Raw genomic sequence first — 26966 nt, forward strand, 5'->3', positions numbered from 1 at the left:
TGTGTGTATGAGGGTGCTGTAGTGCAGGATAGTGTGTGTGTGTATGAGGATGTTGTAGTGCAGGATTGTGTGTGTGTATGAGGGTGTTGTAGTGCAGGAAAGTGTGTGTGTGTATGAGGGTGTTGTAGTGCAGGATAGTGTGTCTATGAGGGTGTTGGAGTGCAGGATTGTGTGTGTGTATAAGGGTGTTGTAGTGCAGGACAGTGTGTATGAGGGTGTTGTAGTGCAGGACATTGTGTGTGTATGAGGGTGTTGGAGTGCAGGATAGTGTGTGTGTGTATGTATGAGGGTGTTGGAGTGCAGGATAGTGTGTTTGTGTAAGAGAGTGTTGTAGTGCAGGATAGTGTGTTTTTATGAGAGTGTTGTAGTGCAGGATTGTGTGTGTGTGAGGGTGTTGTAGTGCAGGACATTGTGTGTGTATGAGGGTGTTGTGGTGCAGGATATGATGGCACACTGACAATGGCACACTACGACTTAAGGGCACTGGGACAACGAGACACTGACTTGGGGGCTCGGGGACAATGGCACACTGACACTTGGGGGCCCAGGGACAACGGCACACTGACACTTGGGGGCTCGGGGATAATGGCACACTGACAGTTGGGGGCTCGGGGATAACGGCACACTAACACTTGGGGGCTCGGGGATAACGGCACACTAACACTTGGGGGCTCGGGGATAACGGCACACTGACACTTGGCGGCCCGGGGATAATGGCACACTGACACTTGGGGGCTCGGGGATAATGGCACACTAACACTTGGGGGCTCGGGGATAATGGCACACTGACAGTTGGGGGCTCGGGGATAACGGCACACTAACACTTGGGGGCTCGGGGATAACGGCACACTAACACTTGGGGGCTCGGGGATAACGGCACACTGACACTTGGCGGCCCGGGGATAATGGCACACTGACAGTTGGGGGCTCGGGGATAACGGCACACTAACACTTGGGGGCTCGGGGATAACGGCACACTGACACTTGGGGGTTCGGGGATAACGGCACACTGACACTTAAGGTACCAGAAGAGACCATTAAGAATCTTTTTTCTTGGAGCCATTGTCACTTATACACAGCGACACTACTAACAAACACAGGTCTGTGATGAATCTGCACCTTGAGTGTTGTTCTCGCACTGTATTGAGGCAATCTTACCGTGTGTGTGACAGTCTTACCGTGTGTGTGACAGTCTTACCGTGTGTGTGACAGTCTTACTCTGGGGCCTATTCATCCTCACTTAATTTTTACAAAAGCAGGTGAAAATGAACAATGCAATTGTAAAGATTTAGTTATCGGTCCATTCATCAAGAAGGTGTAGCAGAAGATATCACAGATATCCGGGAATATCCCGCTGTCCTCATACACTAGTATCACAGATATCTCCTGCTTACCTTTCTCTCCCGGAATGGCCGCTGTCCCCATACACTAGTATCACAGATATCTCCTACTTACCTTCCTCTCCCGGAATGGCCGCTGTCCCCATACACTAGTATCACAGATATCTCCTGCTTACCTTCCTCTCCCGGAATGGCCGCTGTCCCCATACACTAGTATCACAGATATCTCCTGCTTACCTTCCTCTCCCGGAATGGCCCGCTGTCCTCATACACTAGTATCACAGATATCTCCTACTTACCTTCTTCTCCCGGAATGGCCCGCTGTCCTCATACACTAGTATCACAGATATCTCCTGCTTACCTTCCTCTCCCGGAATGGCCCGCTGTCCCCATACACTAGTATCACAGATATCTCCTGCTTACCTTCCTCTCCCGGAATGGCCGCTGTCCTCATACACTAGTATCACAGATATCTCCTGCTTACCTTTCTCTCCCGGAATGGCCGCTGTCCCCATACACTAGTATCACAGATATCTCCTGCTTACCTTTCTCTCCCGGAATGGCCGCTGTCCCCATACACTAGTATCACAGATATCTCCTGCTTACCTTCCTCTCCCGGAATGGCCGCTGTCCCCATACACTAGTATCACAGATATCTCCTGCTTACCTTTCTCTCCCGGAATGGCTGCTGTCCCCATACACTAGTATCACAGATATCTCCTGCTTACCTTTCTCTCCCGGAATGGCTGCTGTCCCCATACACTAGTATCACAGATATCTCCTGCTTACAATCTCTCCCGGAATGGCCGCTGTCCCCATACACTAGTATCACAGATATCTCCTGCTTACCTTCCTCTCCCGGAATGGCCGCTGTCCCCATACACTAGTATCACAGATATCCTCTACTTACCTTTCTCTCCCGGAATGGCCGCTGTCCCCATACACTAGTATCACAGATATCTCCTGCTTACCTTTCTCTCCCGGAATGGCCGCTGTCCCCATACACTAGTATCACAGATATCTCCTGCTTACCTTCTTCTCCCGGAATGGCCGCTGTCCCCATATATTACTATAGGGACTGAATTCATCAAGCTCTGAAAATCTAATATTGGCGTAGGTTTAATGTAGGAGCATTCGCTATCTTCAGATGGCTCCTGCTCCGGGCTCACAACCGTTTGGACCCTGAGTAACATGATAGCAGTTTCACTGTGTGTGTGTGTGTGTGTGTGTGTGTGTATGTGTGTGTGACAGTCTCACTCTGTGTGAGATAAACCTGCACTCTGATTGTGTGTGTGAGTCTCGCTCTGTAAGTGACCGTCTCGCTCTGTGTTAGATAAACCTGCACTCTGATTGTGTGTGTGACAGTCTCGCTCTGTGAGTGACAGTCTCGCTCTGTCCTAGAGAGGCTCCAGCTATGGTTCTCTGATGACAGCCCATGGAAAATATCAAATATTCGCCAATACTGGACACTTTAAGGTGACGTTTCTGGACTGTCTGTCACTCTCACTCTGTCCTGTCTCTTTCCCTCGTCATTAATCTCTGTCACACTGTGCTCTCTATATTCTTCTATCATAGCCTCTGTTTCATTGATATATAACTATCGGTCTCTCTCTGTCACATTCTTATCTCTCCTTGGGGCCTATTTATTTAGCGTATTACGTCCAGATGTGCGCACTTACAGTATGCAGTATTGTATATCCTGGTGATATCACTGGGACAGCATCTTATCGGTTACTCAGCTAGACCTGTCTCTGTGTGTGTCTGGCTCACTCTCATTGTGTGTGTTTCTGTCTTAGTATTTCTCACACTCTCAGTGTGTGTTTGTGTGTCTGTCTCTCTGTGTGTGTCTGTCTCTCTCTGTGTGTGTGTGTCTCTCTCTGTGTGTGTGACTGTGTGTGTCTGTCTCTCTCTGTGTGTGTCTGTCTCTCTCTGTGTGTGTCTGTCTCACTCTGTGTGTGTGTGTCTGTCTCTCTCTGTGTGTGTGTGTCTGTCTCACTCTGTGTGTGTGTGTCTGTCTCGCTCTGTGTGTGTGTGTCTGTCTCGCTCTGTGTGTGTGTGTCTGTCTCGCTCTGTGTGTGTGTGTCTGTCTCGCTCTGTGTGTGTGTGTCTGTCTCGCTCTGTGTGTGTGTGTCTGTCTCGCTCTGTGTGTGTGTGTCTGTCTCACTCTGTGTGTGTGTGTCTGTCTCACTCTGTGTGTGTGTGTCTGTCTGTCTCACTCTGTGTGTGTGTGTCTGTCTGTCTCACTCTGTGTGTGTGTGTCTGTCTGTCTCACTCTGTGTGTGTGTGTCTGTCTGTCTCACTCTGTGTGTGTGTGTCTGTCTGTCTCACTCTGTGTGTGTGTGTCTGTCTGTCTCACTCTGTGTGTGTGTGTCTGTCTGTCTCACTCTGTGTGTGTGTGTGTGTCTGTCTCACTCTGTGTGTGTGTGTGTGTGTCTGTCTCACTCTGTGTGTGTGTGTGTGTCTGTCTCGCTCTGTGTGTGTGTGTGTGTCTGTCTCGCTCTGTGTGTGTGTGTCTGTCTCGCTCTGTGTGTGTGTGTCTGTCTCACTCTGTGTGTGTGTGTGTCTGTCTCACTCTGTGTGTGTGTGTCTGTCTCACTCTGTGTGTGTGTGTCTGTCTGTCTCACTCTGTGTGTGTGTGTCTGTCTGTCTCACTCTGTGTGTGTGTGTCTGTCTCACTCTGTGTGTGTGTGTCTGTCTGTCTCACTCTGTGTGTGTGTGTCTGTCTGTCTCACTCTGTGTGTGTGTGTGTGTCTGTCTCACTCTGTGTGTGTGTGTCTGTCTGTCTCACTCTGTGTGTGTGTGTGTCTGTCTCACTCTGTGTGTGTGTCTGTCTCACTCTGTGTGTGTGTGTGTGTGTCTGTCTCACTCTGTGTGTGTCTGTCTCACTCTGTGTGTGTGTGTGTCTGTCTCACTCTGTGTGTGTGTGTCTGTCTCACTCTGTGTGTGTGTCTGTCTGTCTCACTCTGTGTGTGTGTGTCTGTCTGTCTCACTCTGTGTGTGTGTGTCTGTCTCACTCTGTGTGTGTGTGTCTGTCTGTCTCACTCTGTGTGTGTGTGTCTGTCTGTCTCACTCTGTGTGTGTGTGTCTGTCTCACTCTGTGTGTGTGTCTGTCTCACTCTGTGTGTGTGTCTGTCTCACTCTGTGTGTGTGTCTGTCTCACTCTGTGTGTGTGTGTCTGTCTGTCTCACTCTGTGTGTGTGTGTGTCTGTCTCACTCTGTGTGTGTGTCTGTCTCACTCTGTGTGTGTGTGTGTGTCTGTCTCACTCTGTGTGTGTCTGTCTCACTCTGTGTGTGTGTGTGTGTCTGTCTCACTCTGTGTGTGTGTGTCTGTCTGTCTCACTCTGTGTGTGTGTGTCTGTCTGTCTCACTCTGTGTGTGTGTGTCTGTCTGTCTCACTCTGTGTGTGTGTGTGTCTGTCTCGCTCTGTGTGTGTGTGTCTGTCTCGCTCTGTGTGTGTGTGTCTGTCTCACTCTGTGTGTGTGTGTCTGTCTCACTCTGTGTGTGTGTGTCTGTCTCACTCTGTGTGTGTGTGTCTGTCTGTCTCACTCTGTGTGTGTGTGTCTGTCTGTCTCACTCTGTGTGTGTGTGTCTGTCTGTCTCACTCTGTGTGTGTGTGTCTGTCTGTCTCACTCTGTGTGTGTGTGTGTCTGTCTCACTCTGTGTGTGTGTCTGTCTCACTCTGTGTGTGTGTGTCTGTCTCACTCTGTGTGTGTGTCTATCTCACTCTGTGTGTGTGTCTGTCTCACTCTGTGTGTGTGTCTGTCTCACTCTGTGTGTGTGTCTGTCTCACTCTGTGTGTGTGTCTGTCTCACTCTGTGTGTGTGTCTGTCTCACTCTGTGTGTGTGTCACTATCTCTCAGTGCGTGTGTCACTATCTCTCAGTGTGTGTGTCACTATCTCTCAGTGCGTGTGTCACTATCTCTCAGTGTGTGTGTCACTATCTCTCAGTGTGTGTGTGTGTCCGCATCTCTGTGTGTGTGTCTGTCTCACTCTGTGTGTGTGTCACTACCTCTGAGTGTGTGTGTCACTACCTCTGAGTGTGTGTGTCACTATCTCTCAGTGTGTGTGTCACTATCTCTCAGTGTGTGTGTGTCAGTATCTCTCAGTGTGTATGTGTCACTATCTCTCAGTGTGTGTGTGTCAGTATCTCTCAGTGTGTATGTGTCACTATCTCTCAGTGTGTGTGTCACTATCTCTCAGTGTATGTGTCAGTATCTCTCAGTGCGTGTGTGTCAGTATCTCTCAGTGTGTGTGTCAGTATCTCTCAGTGTATGTGTCAGTATCTCTCAGTGTATGTGTCAGTATCTCTCAGTGTGTGTGTCAGTATCTCTCAGTGTATGTGTCAGTATCTCTCAGTGTGTGTGTGTCAATATCTCTGTGTGTGTGTGTGTCACTATCTCTCTGTGTGTGTGTGTCACTATCTCTCTGTGTGTGTGTCCGCATCTCTGTGTGTGTGTCACTATCTCTGTGTGTGTGTCACTATCTCTGTGTGTGTGTCACTATCTCTGTGTGTGTGTCACTATCTCTGTGTGTGTGTCACTATCTCTGTATGTGTCACTATCTCTGTATGTGTCACTATCTCTGTATGTGTCACTATCTCTGTATGTGTCACTATCTCTGTATGTGTCACTATCTCTGTATGTGTCAGTGTCTCTCAGTGTTTGTGTCTGTCTCTCTCTCAGTGTATGTGTCAGTGTCTCTCAGTGTATGTGTCAGTGTCTCTCAGTGTATGTGACAGTATCTCTCAGTGTATGTGTCACTATCTCTGTATGTGTCAGTATCTCTCAGTGTATGTGTCACTATCTCTCAGTGTGTGTGTCACTATCTCTCAGTGTGTGTGTGTCAGTATCTCTCAGTGTGTGTGTGTCACTATCTCTCAGTGTGTGTGTGTCACTATCTCTCAGTGTGTGTGTGTGTCAGTATCTCTCAGAGTGTATGTGACAGTATCTCTGTGTATGTGTCAGTATCTCTCAGTGTGTGTGTCAGTATCTCAGTGTGTGTGTCTCACTATCTCTCAGTGTGTGTGTCACTATCTCTCAGTGTGTGTGTCACTATCTCTCAGTGTGCGTGTCACTATCTCAGTGTGCGTGTCACTATCTCTCAGTGTGCGTGTCACTGTCTCTCAGTGTGCGTGTCACTGTCTCTCAGTGTGCGTGTCAGTGTCTCTCAGTGTGCGTGTCAGTGTCTCTCAGTGTGCGTGTCAGTGTCTCTCAGTGTGCGTGTCAGTGTCTCTCAGTGTGCGTGTCAGTGTCTCTCAGTGTGCGTGTCAGTGTCTCTCAGTGTGCGTGTCAGTATCTCTCAGTGTGTGTGTGACAGTATCTCTCAGTGTGTGTGTCACTATCTCTCAGTGTGTGTGTCACTATCTCTCAGTGTGTGTGTCACTATCTCTCAGTGTGTGTGTCACTATCTCTCAGTGTGTGTGTCACTATCTCTCAGTGTGTGTGTCACTATCTCAGTGTGTGTGTCACTATCTCAGTGTGTGTGTCACTATTTCTCAGTGTGTGTGTCACTATCTCTCAGTGTGTGTGTCACTATCTCTCAGTGTGCGTGTCAGTGTCTCTCAGTGTGCGTGTCAGTGTCTCTCAGTGTGCGTGTCAGTGTCTCTCAGTGTGCGTGTCAGTGTCTCTCAGTGTGCGTGTCAGTGTCTCTCAGTGTGCGTGTCAGTGTCTCTCAGTGTGCGTGTCAGTGTCTCTCAGTGTGTGTGTCAGTATCTCTCAGTGTATGTGTCACTATCTCTCAGTGTGTGTGTCTGTGTCTCAGTGTATGTGTCCGCATCTCTCAGTGTATGTGTCAGTATCTCTGTGTATGTGTCAGTGTCCCTCAGTGTGTGTCTGTGTCTCAGTGTATGTGTCACTATCTCTCAGTGTTTGTGTCTCAGTGTGTCCCTGCATCTCTGTGTGTGTGTCTGTCTCTCTCTCAGTGTTTGTGTCACTATCTCTCAGTGTTTGTGTCTGTCTCTCTCTCAGTGTACGTGTCAGTGTCTCTCAGTGTACATGTCAGTGTCTCTCAGTGTATGTGTCAGTGTCTCTCAGTGTATGTGTCAGTGTCTCTCAGTGTATGTGTCACTATTTCTCAGTGTGTGTGACAGTGTCTCTCAGTGTATGTGTCACTATTTCTCAGTGTGTGTGTGTGTCAGTGTCTCTCAGTGTGTTTCACTATTTCTCAGTGTGTGTCACTATTTCTCAGTGTGTGTCGGTATCTCTGTGTATGTGTCAGTGTCTCTCAGTGTGTGTCACTATTTCTCAGTGTGTGTCACTATTTCTCAGTGTGTCAGTGTCTCTCAGTGTGTGTGTCAGTGTCTCTCAGTGTGTGTCACTATTTCTCAGTGTGTGTGCCAGTATCTCTCTGTGTATGTGTCACTATTTCTCAGTGTATGTGTCAGTGTCTCTCAGTGTATGTCACTATTTCTCAGTGTGTGTGCCAGTATTTCTCTATGTGTCAGTATCTCTCAGTGTATGTGTCAGTATCTCTCAGTGTATGTGTTAGTATCTCTCAGTGTGTGTGTCTGTATCTCTCTCAGTGCATGTGTCAGTATCTCTCAGTGTGGGTGTCACTATCTCTCAGTGTGTGTGTCAGTATCTCTCAGTGCATGTGTCAGTATCTCTCAGTGTGTGTGTCACTATCTCTCAGTGTGTGTGTGTGTCACTATCTCTCAGTGTGTATGTGTCAGTATCTCTCAGTGCATGTGTCAGTATCTCTCAGTGCATGTGTCAGTATCTCTCAGTGTCTGTGTCACTATCTCTGTGTGTGTGTCACTATCTCTGTGTGTGTGTCACTATCTCTGTGTCACTATCTCTGTGTCACTATCTCTGTATGTGTCACTGTCTCTGTATGTGTCAGTGTCTCTCAGTGTATGTGTCAGTGTCTCAGTGTATGTGACAGTATCTCTGTGTATGTGTCAGTATCTCTGTGTGTGTGTCACTATCTCTGTATGTGTCAGTATCTCTCAGTGTATGTGTCAGTATCTCTCAGTGTGTGTGTGTCAGTATCTCTCAGTGTGTGTGTGTCAGTATCTCTCAGTGTGTGTGTGTCAGTATCTCTCAGTGTGTGTGTGTCAGTATCTCTCAGTGTGTGTGTCACTATCTCTCAGTGTGTGTGTCACTATCTCTCAGTGTGTGTGTCACTATTTCTCAGTGTGTGTGTCACTATCTCTCAGTGTATGTGTGTCTGTCTCTCAGTGTACGTATCAGTATCTCTCAGTGTGTGTCTGTATCTCTCTCAGTGTATGTGTCACTATCTCTCAGTGTATGTGTCACTATCTCTCAGTGTATGTGTCAGTGTCTCTGTGTATGTGTCAGTGTCTCTGTGTATGTGTCAGTGTCTCTGTGTATGTGTCAGTGTCTCTGTGTATGTGTCAGTGTCTCAGTGTATGTGTCAGTGTCTCTCAGTGTATGTGTCAGTGTCTCTCAGTGTATGTGTCAGTGTCTCTGTGTGTGTGCCTGTATCTCTCAGTGTATGTGTCACTATCTCTCAGTGTGTGTGTCACTATCTCTCAGTGTGTGTGTGTCACTATCTCTCAGTGTGTGTCTGTCTCAGTCTCTCTCTCAGTGTATGTGTCACTATCTCTCAGTGTTTGTGTCTGTTTCAGTCTCTCTCTCAGTGTATGTGTGTCTCTGTTAATGGGGCCTTTATGCAGACCACATAGAGAGTGATAGGGGATCACAGCAGATATCTCCACGTTACACCCCCGGAGAATATCCCTGATATAGTGCTACAAATTCTGGGAACCCTCTGCATACAGGAGGATTGGCATGATAAATAAGCCCCTGAGTATATGTGCATGTGTGTCTATCCCTCTGTCTCTCTCTCTCTTTCTCTCTCTCTCTCTCTCTCTCTCTCTGTCTCTCTCAGTATGTCTCATGTAAACTTTCTCCCCTTTAGGGCAATGTGGTCGCCATCAAACACGTCAATAAGAAACGTATTGAACTGACTAGACAGGTTCTTTTTGAGCTTAAACATGTAAGTATGACATCACGCTGACATCATGCAGACGTCATGCCGGCTTCTGGTCTTGGCTAAATTTGGGCCTCATCTCTGTTTCTACGCGTGAGCACGAAGCTGCGTAATTCCTTATACAGAGAGAGACACGTTTCACACTTACTGCCCTGTGTGCTTTGGCCGGCAGGGGATCACTTAGGTGTAGGGCCTGTGCAGTAAGCGTGTTCATGTACATGCTACATACAGTCTGTGGATGTGTGCTTTGGCCGGCAGGGGATCACTTAGGTGTAGGGCCTGTGCAGTAAGCGTGTTCATGTACATGCTACATACAGTCTGTGGATGTGTGCTTTGGCCGGCAGAGGGTCACTTAGGCGTAGGGCCTGTGCAGTAAGCGTGTTCATGTACATGCTACATACAGTCTGTGGATGTGTGCTTTGGCCGGCAGGGGGTCACTGAGGTGTAGGGCCTGTGCAGTAAGTGTGTTCATGTACATGCTACATACAGTCTGTGGATGTGTGCTTTGGCCGGCAGGGGGTCACTGAGGTGTAGGGCCTGTGCAGTAAGCGTGTTCATGTACATGCTACATACAGTCTGTGGATGTGTGCTTTGGCCGGCAGAGGGTCACTTAGGCGTAGGGCCTGTGCAGTAAGCGTGTTCATGTACATGCTACATACAGTCTGTGGATGTGTGCTTTGGCCGGCAGGGGGTCACTGAGGTGTAGGGCTTGTGCAGTAAGCGTGTTCATGTACATGCTACATACAGTCTGTGGATGTGTGCTTTGGCCGGCAGGGGGTCACTGAGGTGTAGGGCCTGTGCAGTATCTAGGGATCCAAGTGCCGCTGGCAATGTAATGGACTGACGCCCCCCTATCTCCCTTATGCAGTGCCCCCAGTAGTAGTCCCTCCTATACAGTGCCCCCAGTAGTAATCCCCACTATACAGTGCCCCCAGTAGTAGTGCCCCCTATGCTGCATTGACCCCAGTAGTAGTCCCTCCTATACAGTGCCCCCAGTAGTAGTCCCTCCTATACAGTGCCCCCAGTAGCAGTACCTCCTATACAGTGCCCCCAGTAGTAGTCCCCACTATACAGTGCCCCCAGTAGTAGTGCTCCCCTATGCTGCATTGACCCAGTAGTAGTCCCCCCTATACAGTGCCCCCAGTAGTAGTCCCCCCTATACAGTGCCCCCAGTAGTAGTCCCCACTATACAGTGCCCCCAGTAGTAGTCCCCACTATACAGTGCCCCCAGTAGTAGTCCCCACTATTCAGAGCCCCCAGTAGTAGTGATCCCCTATGCTGCATTGACCCCAGTAGTAGTCCCTCCTTTACAGTGCCCCCAGTAGTAGTCCCCACTATACAGTGCCACCAGTAGTAGAGCTCCCCTATGCTGCATTGACCCCAGTAGTAGTCCCCACTATACAGTGCCCCCAGTAGTAGTCCCCACTATACAGTGCCCCCAGTAGTAGTCCCCACTATACAGTGCCCCCAGTAGTAGTCCCCCCTATACAGTGCCCCCAGTAGTAGTCCCCCCTATACAGTGCACCCAGTAGTAGTCCCCACTATACAGTGCCCCCAGTAGTAGTCCCCACTATACAGTGCCCCCAGTAGTAGTGCTCCCCTATGCTGCATTGACCCCAGTAGTAGTTCCTCCTATACAGTGCCCCGAGTAGTAGTCCGTCCCTTAACAGTGCCCCCAGTAGTAGTCCCTCCTATACAGTGCCCCCAGTAGTAGTCCCCGCTATACAGTGCCCCCAGTGTTAGTGCTCCCCTATGCTGCATTGACCCCAGTAGTAGTCCCCATTATACAGTGCCCCCAGTAGTAGTCCCTCCTATACAGTGCCCCCAGTAGTAGTCCCTCCTATACAGTGCCCCCAGTAGTAGTCCCCACTATACAGTGCCCCCAGTAGTAGTGCCCCCCTATGCTGCATTGACCCCAGTAGTAGTGCCCCCCTATGCTGCATTGACCCCAGTAGTAGTCCCCACTATACAGTGCCCCCAGTAGTAGTGCCCCTCTACGCTGCATTGACCCCAGTAGTAGTCCCTCCTATACAGTGCCCCCAGTACCCAGTAGTAGTCCCTCCTATACAGTGCCCCCAGTAGTAGTCCCCACTATACAGTGCCCCCAGTAGTAGTCCCTCCTATATAGTGCCCTCAGTAGTAGTTCCCCCTATACAGTGCCCCCCTATGCTGCATTGACCCCAGTAGTAGTGCCCCCCTATGCTGCACTGACCCCAGTAGTAGTCCCCACTATACAGTGCCCCCAGTAGTAGTGCCCCTCTACGCTGCATTGACCCCAGTAGTAGTCCCTCCTATACAGTGCCCCCAGAACCCAGTAGTAGTCCCTCCTATACAGTGCCCCCAGTAGTAGTCCCCCCCTATGCTGCATTGACCCCAGTAGTAGTGTCCCCCTATGCTGCATTGACCCCAGTAGTAGTCCCCACTATACAGTGCCCCCAGTAGTAGTGCCCCTCTACGCTGCATTGACCCCAGCAGTAGTCCCTCCTATACAGTGCCCCCAGTACCCAGTAGTAGTCCCTCCTATACAGTGCCCCCAGTAGTAGTCCCCACTATACAGTGCCCCCAGTAGTAGTGCCCCCCTATGCTGCATTGACCCCAGTAGTAGTGCCCCCCTATGCTGCATTGACCCCAGTAGTAGTCCCCACTATACAGTGCCCCCAGTAGTAGTGCCCCTCTACGCTGCATTGACCCCAGTAGTAGTCCCTCCTATACAGTGCCCCCAGTACCCAGTAGTAGTCCCTCCTATACAGTGCCCCCAGTAGTAGTCCCTCCTATACAGTGCCCCCAGTAGTAGTTCCCCTTATACAGTACCCCCAGTAGTTGTGCCCCCCTATGCTGCATTGACCGCAGTAGTAGTGCCCCCCTATGCTGCATTGACCCCAGTAGTAGTCCCCACTATACAGTGCCCCCAGTAGTAGTCCCCACTATACAGTGCCCCCAGTAGTAGTCCCCACTATACAGTGCCCCCAGTAGTAGTCCCCACTATACAGTGCCCCCAGTAGTAGTCCCCACTATACAGTGCCCCCAGTAGTAGTCTCCACTATACAGTGCCCCCAGTAGTAGTGCCCCCTATGCTGCATTGACCCCAGTAGTAGTTCCCCCCTATGCTGCATTGACCCCAGTAGTAGTTCCCACTATACAGTGCCCCCAGTAGTAGTTCCCCCTATACAGTGCCCCCAGTAGTAGTGCCCCCCTATGCTGCATTGACCCCAGTAGTAGTGCCCCCCTATGCTGCATTGACCCCAGTAGTAGTCCCTCCTATACAGTGCCCCCAGTACTAGTCCCCACTATACAGTGCCCCCAGTAGTAGTGCCCCCCTATGCTGCATTGACCCCAGTAGTAGTCCCTCCTATACAGTGCCCCCAGTAGTAGTGCTCCCCTATGCTGCATTGACCCCAGTAGTAGTCCCTCCTATACAGTGCCCCCAGTAGTAGTCCCCACTATACAGTGCCCCCAGGAGAAGTCCCCCCTATACAGTGCCCCCAGTAGTAGTCCCCCCTATACAGTGCCCCCAGTAGTAGTCCCCCCTATACAGTGCACCCAGTAGTAGTCCCCACTATACAGTGCCCCCAGGAGAAGTTCCCCCTATACAGTGCCCCCAGTAGTAGTCCCCCCTATACAGTGCACCCAGTAGTAGTCCCCACTATACAGTGCCCCCAGTAGTAGTGCTCCCCTATGCTGCATTGACCCAGTAGTAGTTCCCCCTATACAGTGCCCCCAGTAGTAGTCCCCCCTATACTGTGCCCCCAGTAGTAGTCCCCCCTATACAGTGCACGCAGTAGTAGTCCCCACTATACAGTGCCCCCAGTAATAGTCCCCACTATACAGTGCCCCCAGTAGTAGTGCTCCCCTATGCTGCATTGACCCCAGTAGTAGTCCCTCCTATACAGTGCCCCCAGTAGTAGTCCCCACTATACAGTGCCCCCAGTAGTAGTGCCCCCTATGCTGCATTGACCCCAGTAGTAGTCCCTCCTATACAGTGCCCCCAGTAGTAGTCCCCACTATACAGTGCTCCCAGTAGTAGTCCCCACTATACAGTGCCCCCAGTAGTAGTGCCCCCTATGCTGCATTGACCCCTGTAGTAGTCCCTCCTATACAGTGCCCCCAGTAGTAGTCCCGACTATACAGTGCCCCCAGTAGTAGTCCCTCCTATACAGTGCCCCCAGTAGTAGTCCCTCCTATACAGTGCCCCCAGTAGTATTCCCCACTATTCAGTGCCCCCAGTAGTAGTGCCCCCTATGCTGCATTGACCCCAGTAGTAGTCCCTCCTATACAGTGCCCCCAGTAGTAGTCCCTCCTATACAGTGCCCCCAGTAGTAGTCCCTCCTATACAGTGCCCCCAGTAGTAGTCCCTCCTATACAGTGCCCCCAGTAGTAGTCCCTCCTATACAGTGCCCCCAGTAGTAGTCCCTCCTATACAGTGCCCCCAGTAGTAGTCCCTCCTATACAGTGCCCCCAGTAGTAGTCCCTCCTATACAGTGCCCCCAGTAGTATTCCCCACTATACAGTGCCCCCAGTAGTAGTCCCTCCTATACAGCCCCCAGTAGTAGTCCCCACTATACAGTGCCCCCAGTAGTAGTCCCCCCTATACAGTGCCCCCAGTAGTAGTCCCTCCTATACAGTGCCCCCAGTAGTATTCCCCACTATTCAGTGCCCCCAGTAGTAGTGCCCCCTATGCTGCATTGACCCCAGTAGTAGTCCCTCCTATACAGTGCCCCCAGTAGTAGTCCCTCCTATACAGTGCCCCCAGTAGTAGTCCCTCCTATACAGTGCCCCCAGTAGTAGTCCCTCCTATACAGTGCCCCCAGTAGTAGTCCCTCCTATACAGTGCCCCCAGTAGTAGTCCCTCCTATACAGTGCCCCCAGTAGTATTCCCCACTATACAGTGCCCCCAGTAGTAGTCCCTCCTATACAGCCCCCAGTAGTAGTCCCCACTATACAGTGCCCCCAGTAGTAGTCCCCACTATACAGTGCCCCCAATAGTAGTGCTCCCCTATGCTGCATTGACCCAGTAGTAGTTCCCCCTATACAGTGCCCCCAGTAGTAGTCCCCCCTATACAGTGCCCCCAGTAGTAGTCCCCCCTATACAGTGCACGCAGTAGTAGTCCCCACTATACAGTGCCCCCAGTAATAGTCCCCACTATACAGTGCCCCCAGTAGTAGTGCTCCCCTATGCTGCATTGACCCCAGTAGTAGTCCCTCCTATACAGTGCCCCCAGTAGTAGTCCCCACTATACAGTGCCCCCAGTAGTAGTGCCCCCTATGCTGCATTGACCCCAGTAGTAGTCCCTCCTATACAGTGCCCCCAGTAGTAGTCCCTCCTATACAGTGCCCCCATTAGTAGTCCCTCCTATACAGTGCTCCCAGTAGTATTCCCCACTATACAGTGCCCCCAGTAGTAGTCCCCACTATACAGTGCCCCCAGCAGTAGTAGTGCCCGCCCTATGGTGCATTGACCCCAGTAGTAGTCCCTCCTATACAGTGCCCCCAGTAGTAGTCCCCACTATACAGTGCTCCCAGTAGTAGTGCCCCCTATGCTGCATTGACCCCAGTAGTAGTCCCTCCTATTCAGTGCCCCCAGTAGTAGTCCCTCCTATACAGTGCCCCTAGTAGTAGTGCTCCCCTATGCTGCATTGACCCCAGTAGTACTTCCCCCTATACAGTGCCCCCAGTAGTAGTTCCCCTTATACAGTACCCCCAGTAGTTGTGCCCCCCTATGCTGCATTGACCGCAGTAGTAGTGCCCCCCTATGCTGCATTGACCCCAGTAGTAGTCCCCACTATACAGTGCCCCCAGTAGTAGTCCCCACTATACAGTGCCCCCAGTAGTAGTCCCCACTATACAGTGCCCCCACTAGTAGTCCCCACTATACAGTGCCCCCAGTAGTAGTCCCCACTATACAGTGCCCCCAGTAGTAGTGCCCCCTATGCTGCATTGACCCCAGTAGTAGTTCCCCCCTATGCTGCATTGACCCCAGTAGTAGTTCCCACTATACAGTGCCCCCAGTAGTAGTTCCCCCTATACAGTGCCCCCAGTAGTAGTCCCCCCTATACAGTGCCCCCAGTAGTAGTCCCCACTATACAGTGCCCCCAGTAGTAGTCCCCACTATACAGTGCCCCCAGTAGTAGTGCCCCCTATGCTGCATTGACCCCAGTAGTAGTTCCCCCCTATGCTGCATTGACCCCAGTAGTAGTTCCCACTATACAGTGCCCCCAGTAGTAGTTCCCCCTATACAGTGCCCCCAGTAGTAGTGCCCCCCTATGCTGCATTGACCCCAGTAGTAGTGCCCCCCTATGCTGCATTGACCCCAGTAGTAGTCCTTCCTATACAGTGCCCCCAGTAGTAGTCCCCACTATACAGTGCCCCCAGGAGAAGTCCCCCCTATACAGTGCCCCCAGTAGTAGTCCCCCCTATACAGTGCCCCCAGTAGTAGTCCCCCCTATACAGTGCCCCCAGTAGTAGTCCCCACTATACAGTGCCCCCAGGAGAAGTCCCCCCTATACAGTGCCCCCAGTAGTAGTCCCCCCTATACAGTGCCCCCAGTAGTAGTCCCCCCTATACAGTGCCCCCAGTAGTAGTCCCCACTATACAGTGCCCCCAGGAGAAGTCCCCCCTATACATTGCCCCCAGTAGTAGTCCCCCCTATACAGTGCCCCCAGTAGTAGTCCCCCCTATACAGTGCACCCAGTAGTAGTCCCCACTATACAGTGCCCCCAGGAGAAGTCCCCACTATACAGTGCCCCCAGTAGTAGTCCCCACTATACAGTGCCCCCAGTAGTAGTCCCCACTATACAGTGCCCCCAGTAGTAGTGCCCCCTATGCTGCATTGACCCCAGTAGTAGTTCCCCCCTATGCTGCATTGACCCCAGTAGTAGTTCCCACTATACAGTGCCCCCAGTAGTAGTTCCCCCTATACAGTGCCCCCAGTAGTAGTGCCCCCCTATGCTGCATTGACCCCATAGTAGTGCCCCCCTATGCTGCATTGACCCCAGTAGTAGTCCCTCCTATACAGTGCCCCCAGTACTAGTCCCCACTATACAGTGCCCCCAGTAGTAGTGCCCCCCTATGCTGCATTGACCCCAGTAGTAGTCCCTCCTATACAGTGCCCCCAGTAGTAGTGCTCCCCTATGCTGCATTGACCCCAGTAGTAGTCCCTCCTATACAGTGCCCCCAGTAGTAGTCCCCACTATACAGTGCCCCCAGGAGAAGTCCCCCCTATACAGTGCCCACAGTAGTAGTCCCCCCTATACAGTGCCCCCAGTAGTAGTCCCCACTATACAGTGCCCCCAGGAGAAGTCCCCCCTATACAGTGCCCCCAGGAGAAGTCCCCCCTATACAGTGCCCCCAGTAGTAGTCCCCCCTATACAGTGCACCCAGTAGTAGTCCCCACTATACAGTGCCCCCAGGAGAAGTTCCCCCTATACAGTGCCCCCAGTAGTAGTCCCCCCTATACAGTGCACCCAGCAGTAGTCCCCACTATACAGTGCCCCCAGTAGTAGTGCTCCCCTATGCTGCATTGACCCAGTAGTAGTTCCCCCTATACAGTGCCCCAGTAGTAGTCCCCCCTATACAGTGCCCCCCGTAGTAGTCCCCCCTATACAGTGCACACAGTAGTAGTCCCCCCTATACAGTGAACGCAGTAGTAGTCCCCACTATACAGTGCCCCCAGTAATAGTCCCCACTATACAGTGCCCCCAGTAGTAGTGCTCCCCTATGCTGCATTGACCCCAGTAGTAGTCCCTCCTATACAGTGCCCCCAGTAGTAGTCCCCACTATACAGTGCCCCCAGTAATAGTGCCCCCTATGCTGCATTGACCCCAGTAGTAGTCCCTCCTATACAGTTCCCCCAGTAGTAGTCCCCACTATACAGTGCCCCCAGTAGTCCCCACTATACAGTGCCCCCAGTAGTAGTGCCCCCTATGCTGCATTGACCCCAGTAGTAGTCCCTCCTATACAGTGCCCCCAGTAGTAGTCCCCACTATACAGTGCCCCCAGTAGTAGTCCCTCCTATACAGTGCCCCCAGTAGTAGTCCCTCCTATACAGTGCCCCCAGTAGTAGTCCCTCCTATACAGTGCCCCCAGTAGTATTCCCCACTATACAGTGCCCCCAGTAGTAGTGCCCCCTATGCTGCATTGACCCCAGTAGTAGTCCCTCCTATACAGTGCCCCCAGTAGTAGTCCCCACTATACAGTGCCCCCAGTAGTAGTCCCTCCTATACAGTGCCCCCAGTAGTAGTCCCTCCTATACAGTGCCCCCAGTAGTAGTCCCTCCTATACAGTGCCCCCAGTAGTAGTCCCCACTATACAGTGCCCCCAGTAGTAGTCCCTCCTATACAGTGCCCCCAGTAGTAGTCCCTCCTATACAGTGCCCCCAGTAGTAGTCCCTCCTATACAGTGCCCCCAGTAGTAGTCCCTCCTATACAGTGCCCCCAGTAGTAGTCCCTCCTATACAGTGCCCCCAGTAGTAGTCCCTCCTATACAGTGCCCCCAATAGTATTCCCCACTATACAGTGCCCCCAGTAGTAGTCCCTCCTATACAGTGCCCCCATTAGTAGTCCCTCCTATACAGTGCCCCCAGTAGTATTCCCCACTATACAGTGCCCCCAGTAGTAGTCCCCACTATACAGTGCCCCCAGTAGTAGTCCCTACTATACAGTGCCCCCAGTAGTAGTGCCCCCTATGCTGCATTGACCCCAGTTGTAGTCCCTCCTATACAGTGCCCCCAGTAGTAGTAACCACTATACAGTGCCCCCAGTAGTAGTGCCCCCTATGCTGCATTGACCCCAGTAGTAGTCCCTCCTATTCAGTGCCCCCAGTAGTAGTCCCTCCTATACAGTGCCCCTAGTAGTAGTCCCCACTATACAGTGCCCCCAGTAGTAGTGCCCCTTATACAGTACCCTTAGTAGTTGTGCCCCACTATGCTGCATTGACCGCAGTAGTAGTGCCCCCCTATGCTGCATTGCCCCCAGTAGTAGTCCCCACTATACAGTGCCCCCAGTAGTAGTCCCCACTATACAGTGCCCCCAGTAGTAGTCCCCACTATACAGTGCCCCCAGTAGTAGTCCCCACTATACAGTGCCCCCAGTAGTAGTGCCCCCTATGCTGCATTGACCCCAGTAGTAGTTCCCCCCTATGCTGCATTGACCCCAGTAGTAGTTCCCACTATACAGTGCCCCCAGTAGTAGTCCCTCCTATACAGTGCCCCCAGTAGTAGTCCCCACTATACAGTGCCCCCAGTAGTAGTCCCTCCTATACAGTGCCCCCAGTAGTAGTCCCTCCTATACAGTGCCCCCAGTAGTAGTCCCTCCTTTACAGTGCCCCCAGTAGTAGTCCCTCCTATACAGTGCCCCCAGTAGTAGTCCCTCCTATACAGTGCCCCCAGTAGTAGTCCCTCCTATACAGTGCCCCCAGTAGTAGTCCCTCCTATACAGTGCCCCCATTAGTAGTCCCTCCTATACAGTGCCCCCAGTAGTATTCCCCACTATACAGTGCCCCCAGTAGTAGTCCCCACTATACAGTGCCCCCAGTAGTAGTCCCCACTATACAGTGCCCCCAGTAGTAGTGCCCCCTATGCTGCATTGACCCCAGTTGTAGTCCCTCCTATACAGTGCCCCCAGTAGTAGTCCCCACTATACAGTGCCCCCAGTAGTAGTGCCCCCTATGCTGCATTGACCCCAGTAGTAGTCCCTCCTATTCAGTGCCCCCAGTAGTAGTCCCTCCTATACAGTGCCCCTAGTAGTAGTCCCCACTATACAGTGCCCCCAGTAGTAGTGCCCCTTATACAGTACCCCCAGTAGTTGTGCCCCCCTATGCTGCATTGACCGCAGTAGTAGTGCCCACCTATGCTGCATTGACCCCAGTAGTAGTCCCCACTATACAGTGCCCCCAGTAGTAGTCCCCACTATACAGTGCCCCCAGTAGTAGTCCCCACTATACAGTGCCCCCAGTAGTAGTCCCTCCTATACAGTGCCCCCAGTAGTAGTCCCTCCTATACAGTGCCCCCAGTAGTAGTCCCTCCTATACAGTGCCCCCAGTAGTAGTCCCTCCTATACAGTGCCCCCAGTAGTAGTCCCTCCTATACAGTGCCCCCAGTAGTATTCCCCACTATACAGTGCCCCCAGTAGTATTCCCCACTATACAGTGCCCCCAGTAGTAGTCCCCACTATACAGTGCCCCCAGTAGTAGTGCCCCCCCTATGTTGCATTGACCCCAGTTGTAGTCCCTCCTATACAGTGCCCCCAGTAGTAGTCCCCACTATACAGTGCCCCCAGTAGTAGTGCCCCCTATGCTGCATTGACCCCAGTAGTAGTCCCTCCTATTCAGTGCCCCCAGTAGTAGTCCCTCCTATACAGTGCCCCTAGTAGTAGTCCCCACTATACAGTGCCCCTAGTAGTAGTCCCCACTATACAGTGCCCCCAGTAGTAGTGCCCCTTATACAGTACCCCCAGTAGTTGTGCCCCCCTATGCTGCATTGACCGCAGTAGTAGTGCCCCCCTATGCTGCATTGACCCCAGTAGTAGTCCCCACTATACAGTGCCCCCAGTAATAGTCCCCACTATACAGTGCCCCCAGTAGTAGTCCCCACTATACAGTGCCCCCAGTAGTAGTGCCCCCCTATGCTGCATTGACCCCAGTAGTAGTCCCCACTATACAGTGCCCCCAGTAGTAGTCCCTCCTATACAGTGCCCCTAGTAGTAGTCCCCACTATACAGTGCCCCCAGTAGTAGTGCCCCTTATACAGTACCCCCAGTAGTTGTGCCCCCCTATGCTGCATTGACCGCAGTAGTAGTGCCCCCCTATGCTGCATTGACCCCAGAAGTAGTCCACACTATACAGTGCCCCCAGTAGTAGTCCCCACTATACAGTGCCCCCAGTAGTAGTCCCCACTATACAGTGCCCCCAGTAGTAGTGCCCCCTATGCTGCATTGACCCCAGTAGTAGTCCCTCCTATACAGTGCCCCCAGTAGTAGTCCCCACTATACAGTGCCCCCAGTAGTAGTCCCTCCTATACAGTGCCCCCAGTAGTAGTCCCCCTTATACAGTACCCCCTGTAGTTGTGCCCCCCTATGCTGCATTGACCGCAGTAGTAGTGCCCCCCTATGCTGCATTGACCCCAGTAGTAGTTCCCCCCTATGCTGCATTGACCCCAGTAGTAGTCCCTCCTATACAGTGCCCCCAGTAGTAGTCCCCACTATACAGTGCCCCCAGCAGTAGTGCCCCCTATGCTGCATTGACCCCAGTAGTAGTTCCCCCTATGCTGCATTGACCCCAGTAGTAGTTCCCCCTATACAGTGCCCCCAGTAGTAGTCCCCCTTATACAGTGCCCCCAGTAGTAGTCCCCCCTATACAGTGCCCCCAGTAGTAGTCCCCCCTATACAGTGCCCCCAGTAGTAGTCCCCACTATACAGTGCCCCCAGGAGAAGTCCCCCCTATACAGTGCCCCCAGTAGTAGTCCCCCCTATACAGTGCCCCCAGGAGAAGTCCCCCCTATACAGTGCCCCCAGTAGTAGTCCCCCCTATACAGTGCCCCCACTAGTAGTCCCCACTATACAGTGCCCCCAGGAGAAGTTCCCCCTATACAGTGCCCCCAGTAGTAGTCCCCCCTATACAGTGCACCCAGTAGAAGTCCCCACTATACAGTGCCCCCAGTAGTAGTGCTCCCCTATGCTGCATTGACCCAGTAGTAGTTCCCCCTATACAGTGCCCCCAGTAGTAGTCCCCCCTATACAGTGCCCCCCGTAGTAGTCCCCCCTATACAGTGCACGCAGTAGTAGTCCCCCCTATACAGTGCACGCAGTAGTAGTCCCCACTATACAGTGCCCCCAGTAATAGTCCCCACTATACAGTGCCCCCAGTAGTAGTGCTCCCCTATGCTGCATTGACCCCAGTAGTAGTCCCTCCTATACAGTGCCCCCAGTAGTAGTCCCCACTATACAGTGCCCCCAGTAGTAGTGCCCCCTATGCTGCATTGACCCCAGTAGTAGTCCCTCTTATACAGTGCCCCCAGTAGTAGTCCCCACTATACAGTGCCCCCAGTAGTAGTCCCCACTATACAGTGCCCCCAGTAGTAGTGCCCCCTATGCTGCATTGACCCCAGTAGTAGTCCCTCCTATACAGTGCCCCCAGTAGTAGTCCCCACTATACAGTGCCCCCAGTAGTAGTCCCTCCTATACAGTGCCCCCAGTAGTAGTCCCTCCTATACAGTGCCCCCAGTAGTAGTCCCTCCTATACAGTGCCCCCAGTAGTATTCCCCACTATACAGTGCCCCCAGTAGTAGTGCCCCCTATGCTGCAATGACCCCAGTAGTAGTCCCTCCTATACAGTGCCCCCAGTAGTAGTCCCCACTATACAGTGCCCCCAGTACTAGTCCCTCCTATACAGTGCCCCCAGTAGTAGTCCCCCCTATACAGTGCCCCCAGGAGAAGTCCCCCCTATACAGTGCCCCCAGTAGTAGTCCCCCCTATACAGTGCACCCAGTAGTAGTCCCCACTATACAGTGCCCCCAGTAGTAGTGCTCCCCTATGCTGCATTGACCCAGTAGTAGTTCCCCCTATACAGTGCCCCCAGTAGTAGTACCCCCTATACAGTGCCCCCCGTAGTAGTCCCCCCTATACAGTGCACACAGTAGTAGTCCCCCCTATACAGTGAACGCAGTAGTAGTCCCCACTATACAGTGCCCCCAGTAATAGTCCCCACTATACAGTGCCCCCAGTAGTAGTGCTCCCCTATGCTGCATTGACCCCAGTAGTAGTCCCTCCTATACAGTGCCCCCAGTAGTAGTCCCCACTATACAGTGCCCCCAGTAATAGTGCCCCCTATGCTGCATTGACCCCAGTAGTAGTCCCTCCTATACAGTGCCCCCAGAAGTAGTCCCCACTATACAGTGCCCCCAGTAGTCCCCACTATACAGTGCCCCCAGTAGTAGTGCCCCCTATGCTGCATTGACCCCAGTAGTAGTCCCTCCTATACAGTGCCCCCAGTAGTAGTCCCCACTATACAGTGCCCCCAGTAGTAGTCCCTCCTTTACAGTGCCCCCAGTAGAAGTCCCTCCTATACAGTGCCCCCAGTAGTAGTCCCTCCTATACAGTGCCCCCAGTAGTATTCCCCACTATACAGTGCCCCCAGTAGTAGTACCCCCTATGCTGCATTGACCCCAGTAGTAGTCCCTCCTATACAGTGCCCCCAGTAGTAGTCCCCACTATACAGTGCCCCCAGTAGTAGTCCCTCCTATACAGTGCCCCCAGTAGTAGTCCCTCCTATACAGTGCCCCCAGTAGTAGTCCCTCCTATACAGTGCCCCCAGTAGTAGTCCCCACTATACAGTGCCCCCAGTAGTAGTCCCTCCTATACAGTGCCCCCAGTAGTAGTCCCTCCTATACAGTGCCCCCAGTAGTAGTCCCTCCTATACAGTGCCCCCAGTAGTAGTCCCTCCTATACAGTGCCCCCAGTAGTAGTCCCTCCTATACAGTGCCCCCAGTAGTAGTCCCTCCTATACAGTGCCCCCAGTAGTAGTCCCTCCTATACAGTGCCCCCAGTAGTAGTCCCCACTATACAGTGCCCCCAGTAGTAGTCCCTCCTATACAGTGCCCCCAGTAGTAGTCCCTCCTATACAGTGCCCCCATTAGTAGTCCCTCCTATACAGTGCCCCCAGTAGTATTCCCCACTATACAGTGCCCCCAGTAGTAGTCCCCACTATACAGTGCCCCCAGTAGTAGTCCCCACTATACAGTGCCCCCAGTAGTAGTGCCCCCCCTATGTTGCATTGACCCAAGTTGTAGTCCCTCCTATACAGTGCCCCCAGTAGTAGTCCCCACTATACAGTGCCCCCAGTAGTAGTGCCCCCTATGCTGCATTGACCCCAGTAGTAGTCCCTCCTATTCAGTGCCCCCAGTAGTAGTTCCTCCTATACAGTGCCCCTAGTAGTAGTCCCCACTATACAGTGCCCCCAGTAGTAGTGCCCCTTATACAGTACCCCCAGTAGTTGTGCCCCCCTATGCTGCATTGACCGCAGTAGTAGTGCCCCCCTATGCTGCATTGACCCCAGTAGTAGTCCCCACTATACAGTGCCCCCAGTAGTAGTCCCCACTATACAGTGCCCCCAGTAGTAGTCCCCACTATACAGTGACCCCAGTAGTAGTCCCCACTATACAGTGTCCCCAGTAGTAGTCCCCACTATACAGTGCCCCCAGTAGTAGTCCCCACTATACAGTGCCCCCAGTACTAGTGCCCCCTATGCTGCATTGACCCCAGTAGTAGTTCCCCCCTATGCTGCATTGACCCCAGTAGTAGTTCCCACTATACAGTGCCCCCAGTAGTAGTCCCTCCTATACAGTGCCCCCAGTAGTAGTCCCTCCTATACAGTGTCCCCAGTAGTAGTCCCCACTATACAGTGCCCCCAGTAGTAGTCCCCACTATACAGTGCCCCCAGTAGTAGTCCCTCCTATACAGTGCCCCCAGTAGTAGTCCCCACTATACAGTGCCCCCAGGAGAAGTCCCCCTTATACAGTGCCCCCAGTAGTAGTCCCCCCTATACAGTGCACCCAGTAGTAGTCCCCACTATACAGTGCCCCCAGTAGTAGTGCTCCCCTGTGCTGCATTGACCCAGTAGTAGTTCCCCCTATACATTGCCCCCCGTAGTAGTCCCCCCTATACAGTGCCCCCAGTAGTAGTCCCCCCTATACAGTGCACGCAGTAGTAGTCCCCACTATACAGTGCCCCCAGTAATAGTCCCCACTATACAGTGCCCCCAGTAGTAGTGCTCCCCTATGCTGCATTGACCCCAGTAGTAGTCCCTCCTATACAGTGCCCCCAGTAGTAGTGCTCCCCTATGCTGCATTGACCCCAGTAGTAGTCCCTCCTATACAGTGCCCCCAGTAGTAGTCCCCACTATACAGTGCCCCCAGGAGAAGTCCCCCCTATACAGTGCCCCCAGTAGTAGTCCCCCCCTATACAGTGCCCCCAGTAGTAGTCCCCCCTATACAGTGCACCCAGTAGTAGTCCCCACTATACAGTGCCCCCAGGAGAAGTCCCCCCTATACATTTCCCCCAGTTGTAGTCCCCCCTATACAGTGCACCGAGTTGTAGTCCCCACTATACAGTGCCCCCAGGAGAAGTCCCCACTATACAGTGCCCCCAGTAGTAGTCCCCACTATACAGTGCCCCCAGTAGTAGTCCCCACTATACAGTGCCCCCAGTAGTAGTGCCCCCTATGCTGCATTGACCCCAGTAGTAGTTCCCCCCTATGCTGCATTGACCCCAGTAGTAGTCCCTCCTATACAGTGCCCCCAGTACTAGTCCCCACTATACAGTGCCCCCAGTAGTAGTGCCCCCCTATGCTGCATTGACCCCAGTAGTAGTCCCTCCTATACAGTGCCCCCAGTAGTAGTGCTCCCCTATGCTGCATTGACCCCAGTAGTAGTCCCTCCTATACAGTGCCCCCAGTAGTAGTCCCCACTATACAGTGCCCCCAGGAGAAGTCCCCCCTATACAGTGCCCACAGTAGTAGTCCCCCCTATACAGTGCCCCCAGTAGTAGTCCCCCCTATACAGTGCCCCCAGTAGTAGTCCCCACTATACAGTGCCCCCAGGAGAAGTCCCCCCTATACAGTGCCCCCAGTAGTAGTCCCCCCTATACAGTGCCCCCAGGAGAAGTCCCCCCTATACAGTGCCCCCAGTAGTAGTCCCCCCTATACAGTGCACCCAGTAGTAGTCCCCACTATACAGTGCCCCCAGTAGTAGTGCTCCCCTATGCTGCATTGACCCAGTAGTAGTTCCCACTATACAGTGCCCCCAGTAGTAGTCCCCCCTCTACAGTGCCCCCCGTAGTAGTCCCCCCTATACAGTGCACACAGTAGTAGTCCCCCCTATACAGTGAACGCAGTAGTAGTCCCCACTATACAGTGCCCCCAGTAATAGTCCCCACTATACAGTGCCCCCAGTAGTAGTGCTCCCCTATGCTGCATTGACCCCAGTAGTAGTCCCTCCTATACAGTGCCCCCAGGAGAAGTCCCCCCTATACAGTGCCCACAGTAGTAGTCCCCCCTATACAGTGCCCCCAGTAGTAGTCCCCCCTATACAGTGCCCCCAGGAGAAGTCCCCCCTATACAGTGCCCCCAGTAGTAGTCCCCCCTATACAGTGCACCCAGTAGTAGTCCCCACTATACAGTGCCCCCAGGAGAAGTTCCCCCTATACAGTGCCCCCAGTAGTAGTCCCCCCTATACAGTGCACCCAGTAGTAGTCCCCACTATACAGTGCCCCCAGTAGTAGTGCTCCCCTATGCTGCATTGACCCAGTAGTAGTTCCCCCTATACAGTGCCCCCAGTAGTAGTACCCCCTATACAGTGCCCCCCGTAGTAGTCCCCCCTATACAGTGAACGCAGTAGTAGTCCCCACTATACAGTGCCCCCAGTAATAGTCCCCACTATACAGTGCCCCCAGTAGTAGTGCTCCCCTATGCTGCATTGACCCCAGTAGTAGTCCCTCCTATACAGTGCCCCCAGTAGTAGTCCCCACTATACAGTGCCCCCAGTAATAGTGCCCCCTATGCTGCATTGACCCCAGTAGTAGTCCCTCCTATACAGTGCCCCCAGTAGTAGTCCCCACTATACAGTGCCCCCAGTAGTAGTGCCCCCTATGCTGCATTGACCCCAGTAGTAGTCCCTCCTATACAGTGCCCCCAGTAGTAGTCCCCACTATACAGTGCCCCCAGTAGTAGTCCCTCCTATACAGTGCCCCCAGTAGTAGTCCCTCCTATACAGTGCCCCCAGTAGTAGTCCCTCCTATACAGTGCCCCCAGTAGTATTCCCCACTATACAGTGCCCCCAGTAGTAGTGCCCCCTATGCTGCATTGACCCCAGTAGTAGTCCCTCCTATACAGTGCCCCCAGTAGTAGTCCCCACTATACAGTGCCCCCAGTAGTAGTCCCTTCTATACAGTGCCCCCAGTAGTAGTCCCTCCTATACAGTGCCCCCAGTAGTAGTCCCTCCTATACAGTGCCCCCAGTAGTAGTCCCCACTATACAGTGCCCCCAGTAGTAGTCCCTCCTATACAGTGCCCCCAGTAGTAGTCCCTCCTATACAGTGCCCCCAGTAGTAGTCCCTCCTATACAGTGCCCCCAGTAGTAGTCCCTCCTATACAGTGCCCCCAGTAGTATTCCCCACTATACAGTGCCCCCAGTAGTATTCCCCACTATACAGTGCCCCCAGTAGTAGTCCCTCCTATACAGTGCCCCCAGTAGTAGTCCCTCCTATACAGTGCCCCCATTAGTAGTCCCTCCTATACAGTGCCCCCAGTAGTATTCCCCACTATACAGTGCCCCCAGTAGTAGTCCCCACTATACAGTGCCCCCAGTAGTAGTCCCCACTATACAGTGCCCCCAGTAGTAGTGCCCCCCCTATGTTGCATTGACCCAAGTTGTAGTCCCTCCTATACAGTGCCCCCAGTAGTAGTCCCCACTATACAGTGCCCCCAGTAGTAGTGCCCCCTATGCTGCATTGACCCCAGTAGTAGTCCCTCCTATTCAGTGCCCCCAGTAGTAGTTCCTCCTATACAGTGCCCCTAGTAGTAGTCCCCACTATACAGTGCCCCCAGTAGTAGTGCCCCTTATACAGTACCCCCAGTAGTTGTGCCCCCCTATGCTGCATTGACCGCAGTAGTAGTGCCCCCCTATGCTGCA

The 26966-nt window shown here is 52.6% G+C and overlaps 1 protein-coding gene across 1 annotated transcript in view; it reads left to right on the forward strand.

The window, feature by feature from the left end:
- Positions 1–26966, forward strand: part of LOC148474023 (atrial natriuretic peptide receptor 2-like) — a gene marked incomplete at both ends in the record, with an annotated part of 147297 nt that overhangs the window by 66787 nt on the left and 53544 nt on the right. The window contains 2 exons of the mRNA XM_088459210.1: positions 2742–2816; positions 9222–9299. Of these exons, the coding sequence (XP_088315336.1) occupies positions 2742–2816; positions 9222–9299 (153 nt within the window). The remainder of the gene's footprint in view (positions 1–2741; positions 2817–9221; positions 9300–26966) is intronic.

This window comes from Taudactylus pleione, unplaced genomic scaffold (assembly GCF_031769625.1).
Source record: "Taudactylus pleione unplaced genomic scaffold, aTauple2 ptg000898l, whole genome shotgun sequence".
In the NCBI taxonomy this organism is placed as follows: Eukaryota; Metazoa; Chordata; class Amphibia; order Anura; family Myobatrachidae; genus Taudactylus; species Taudactylus pleione.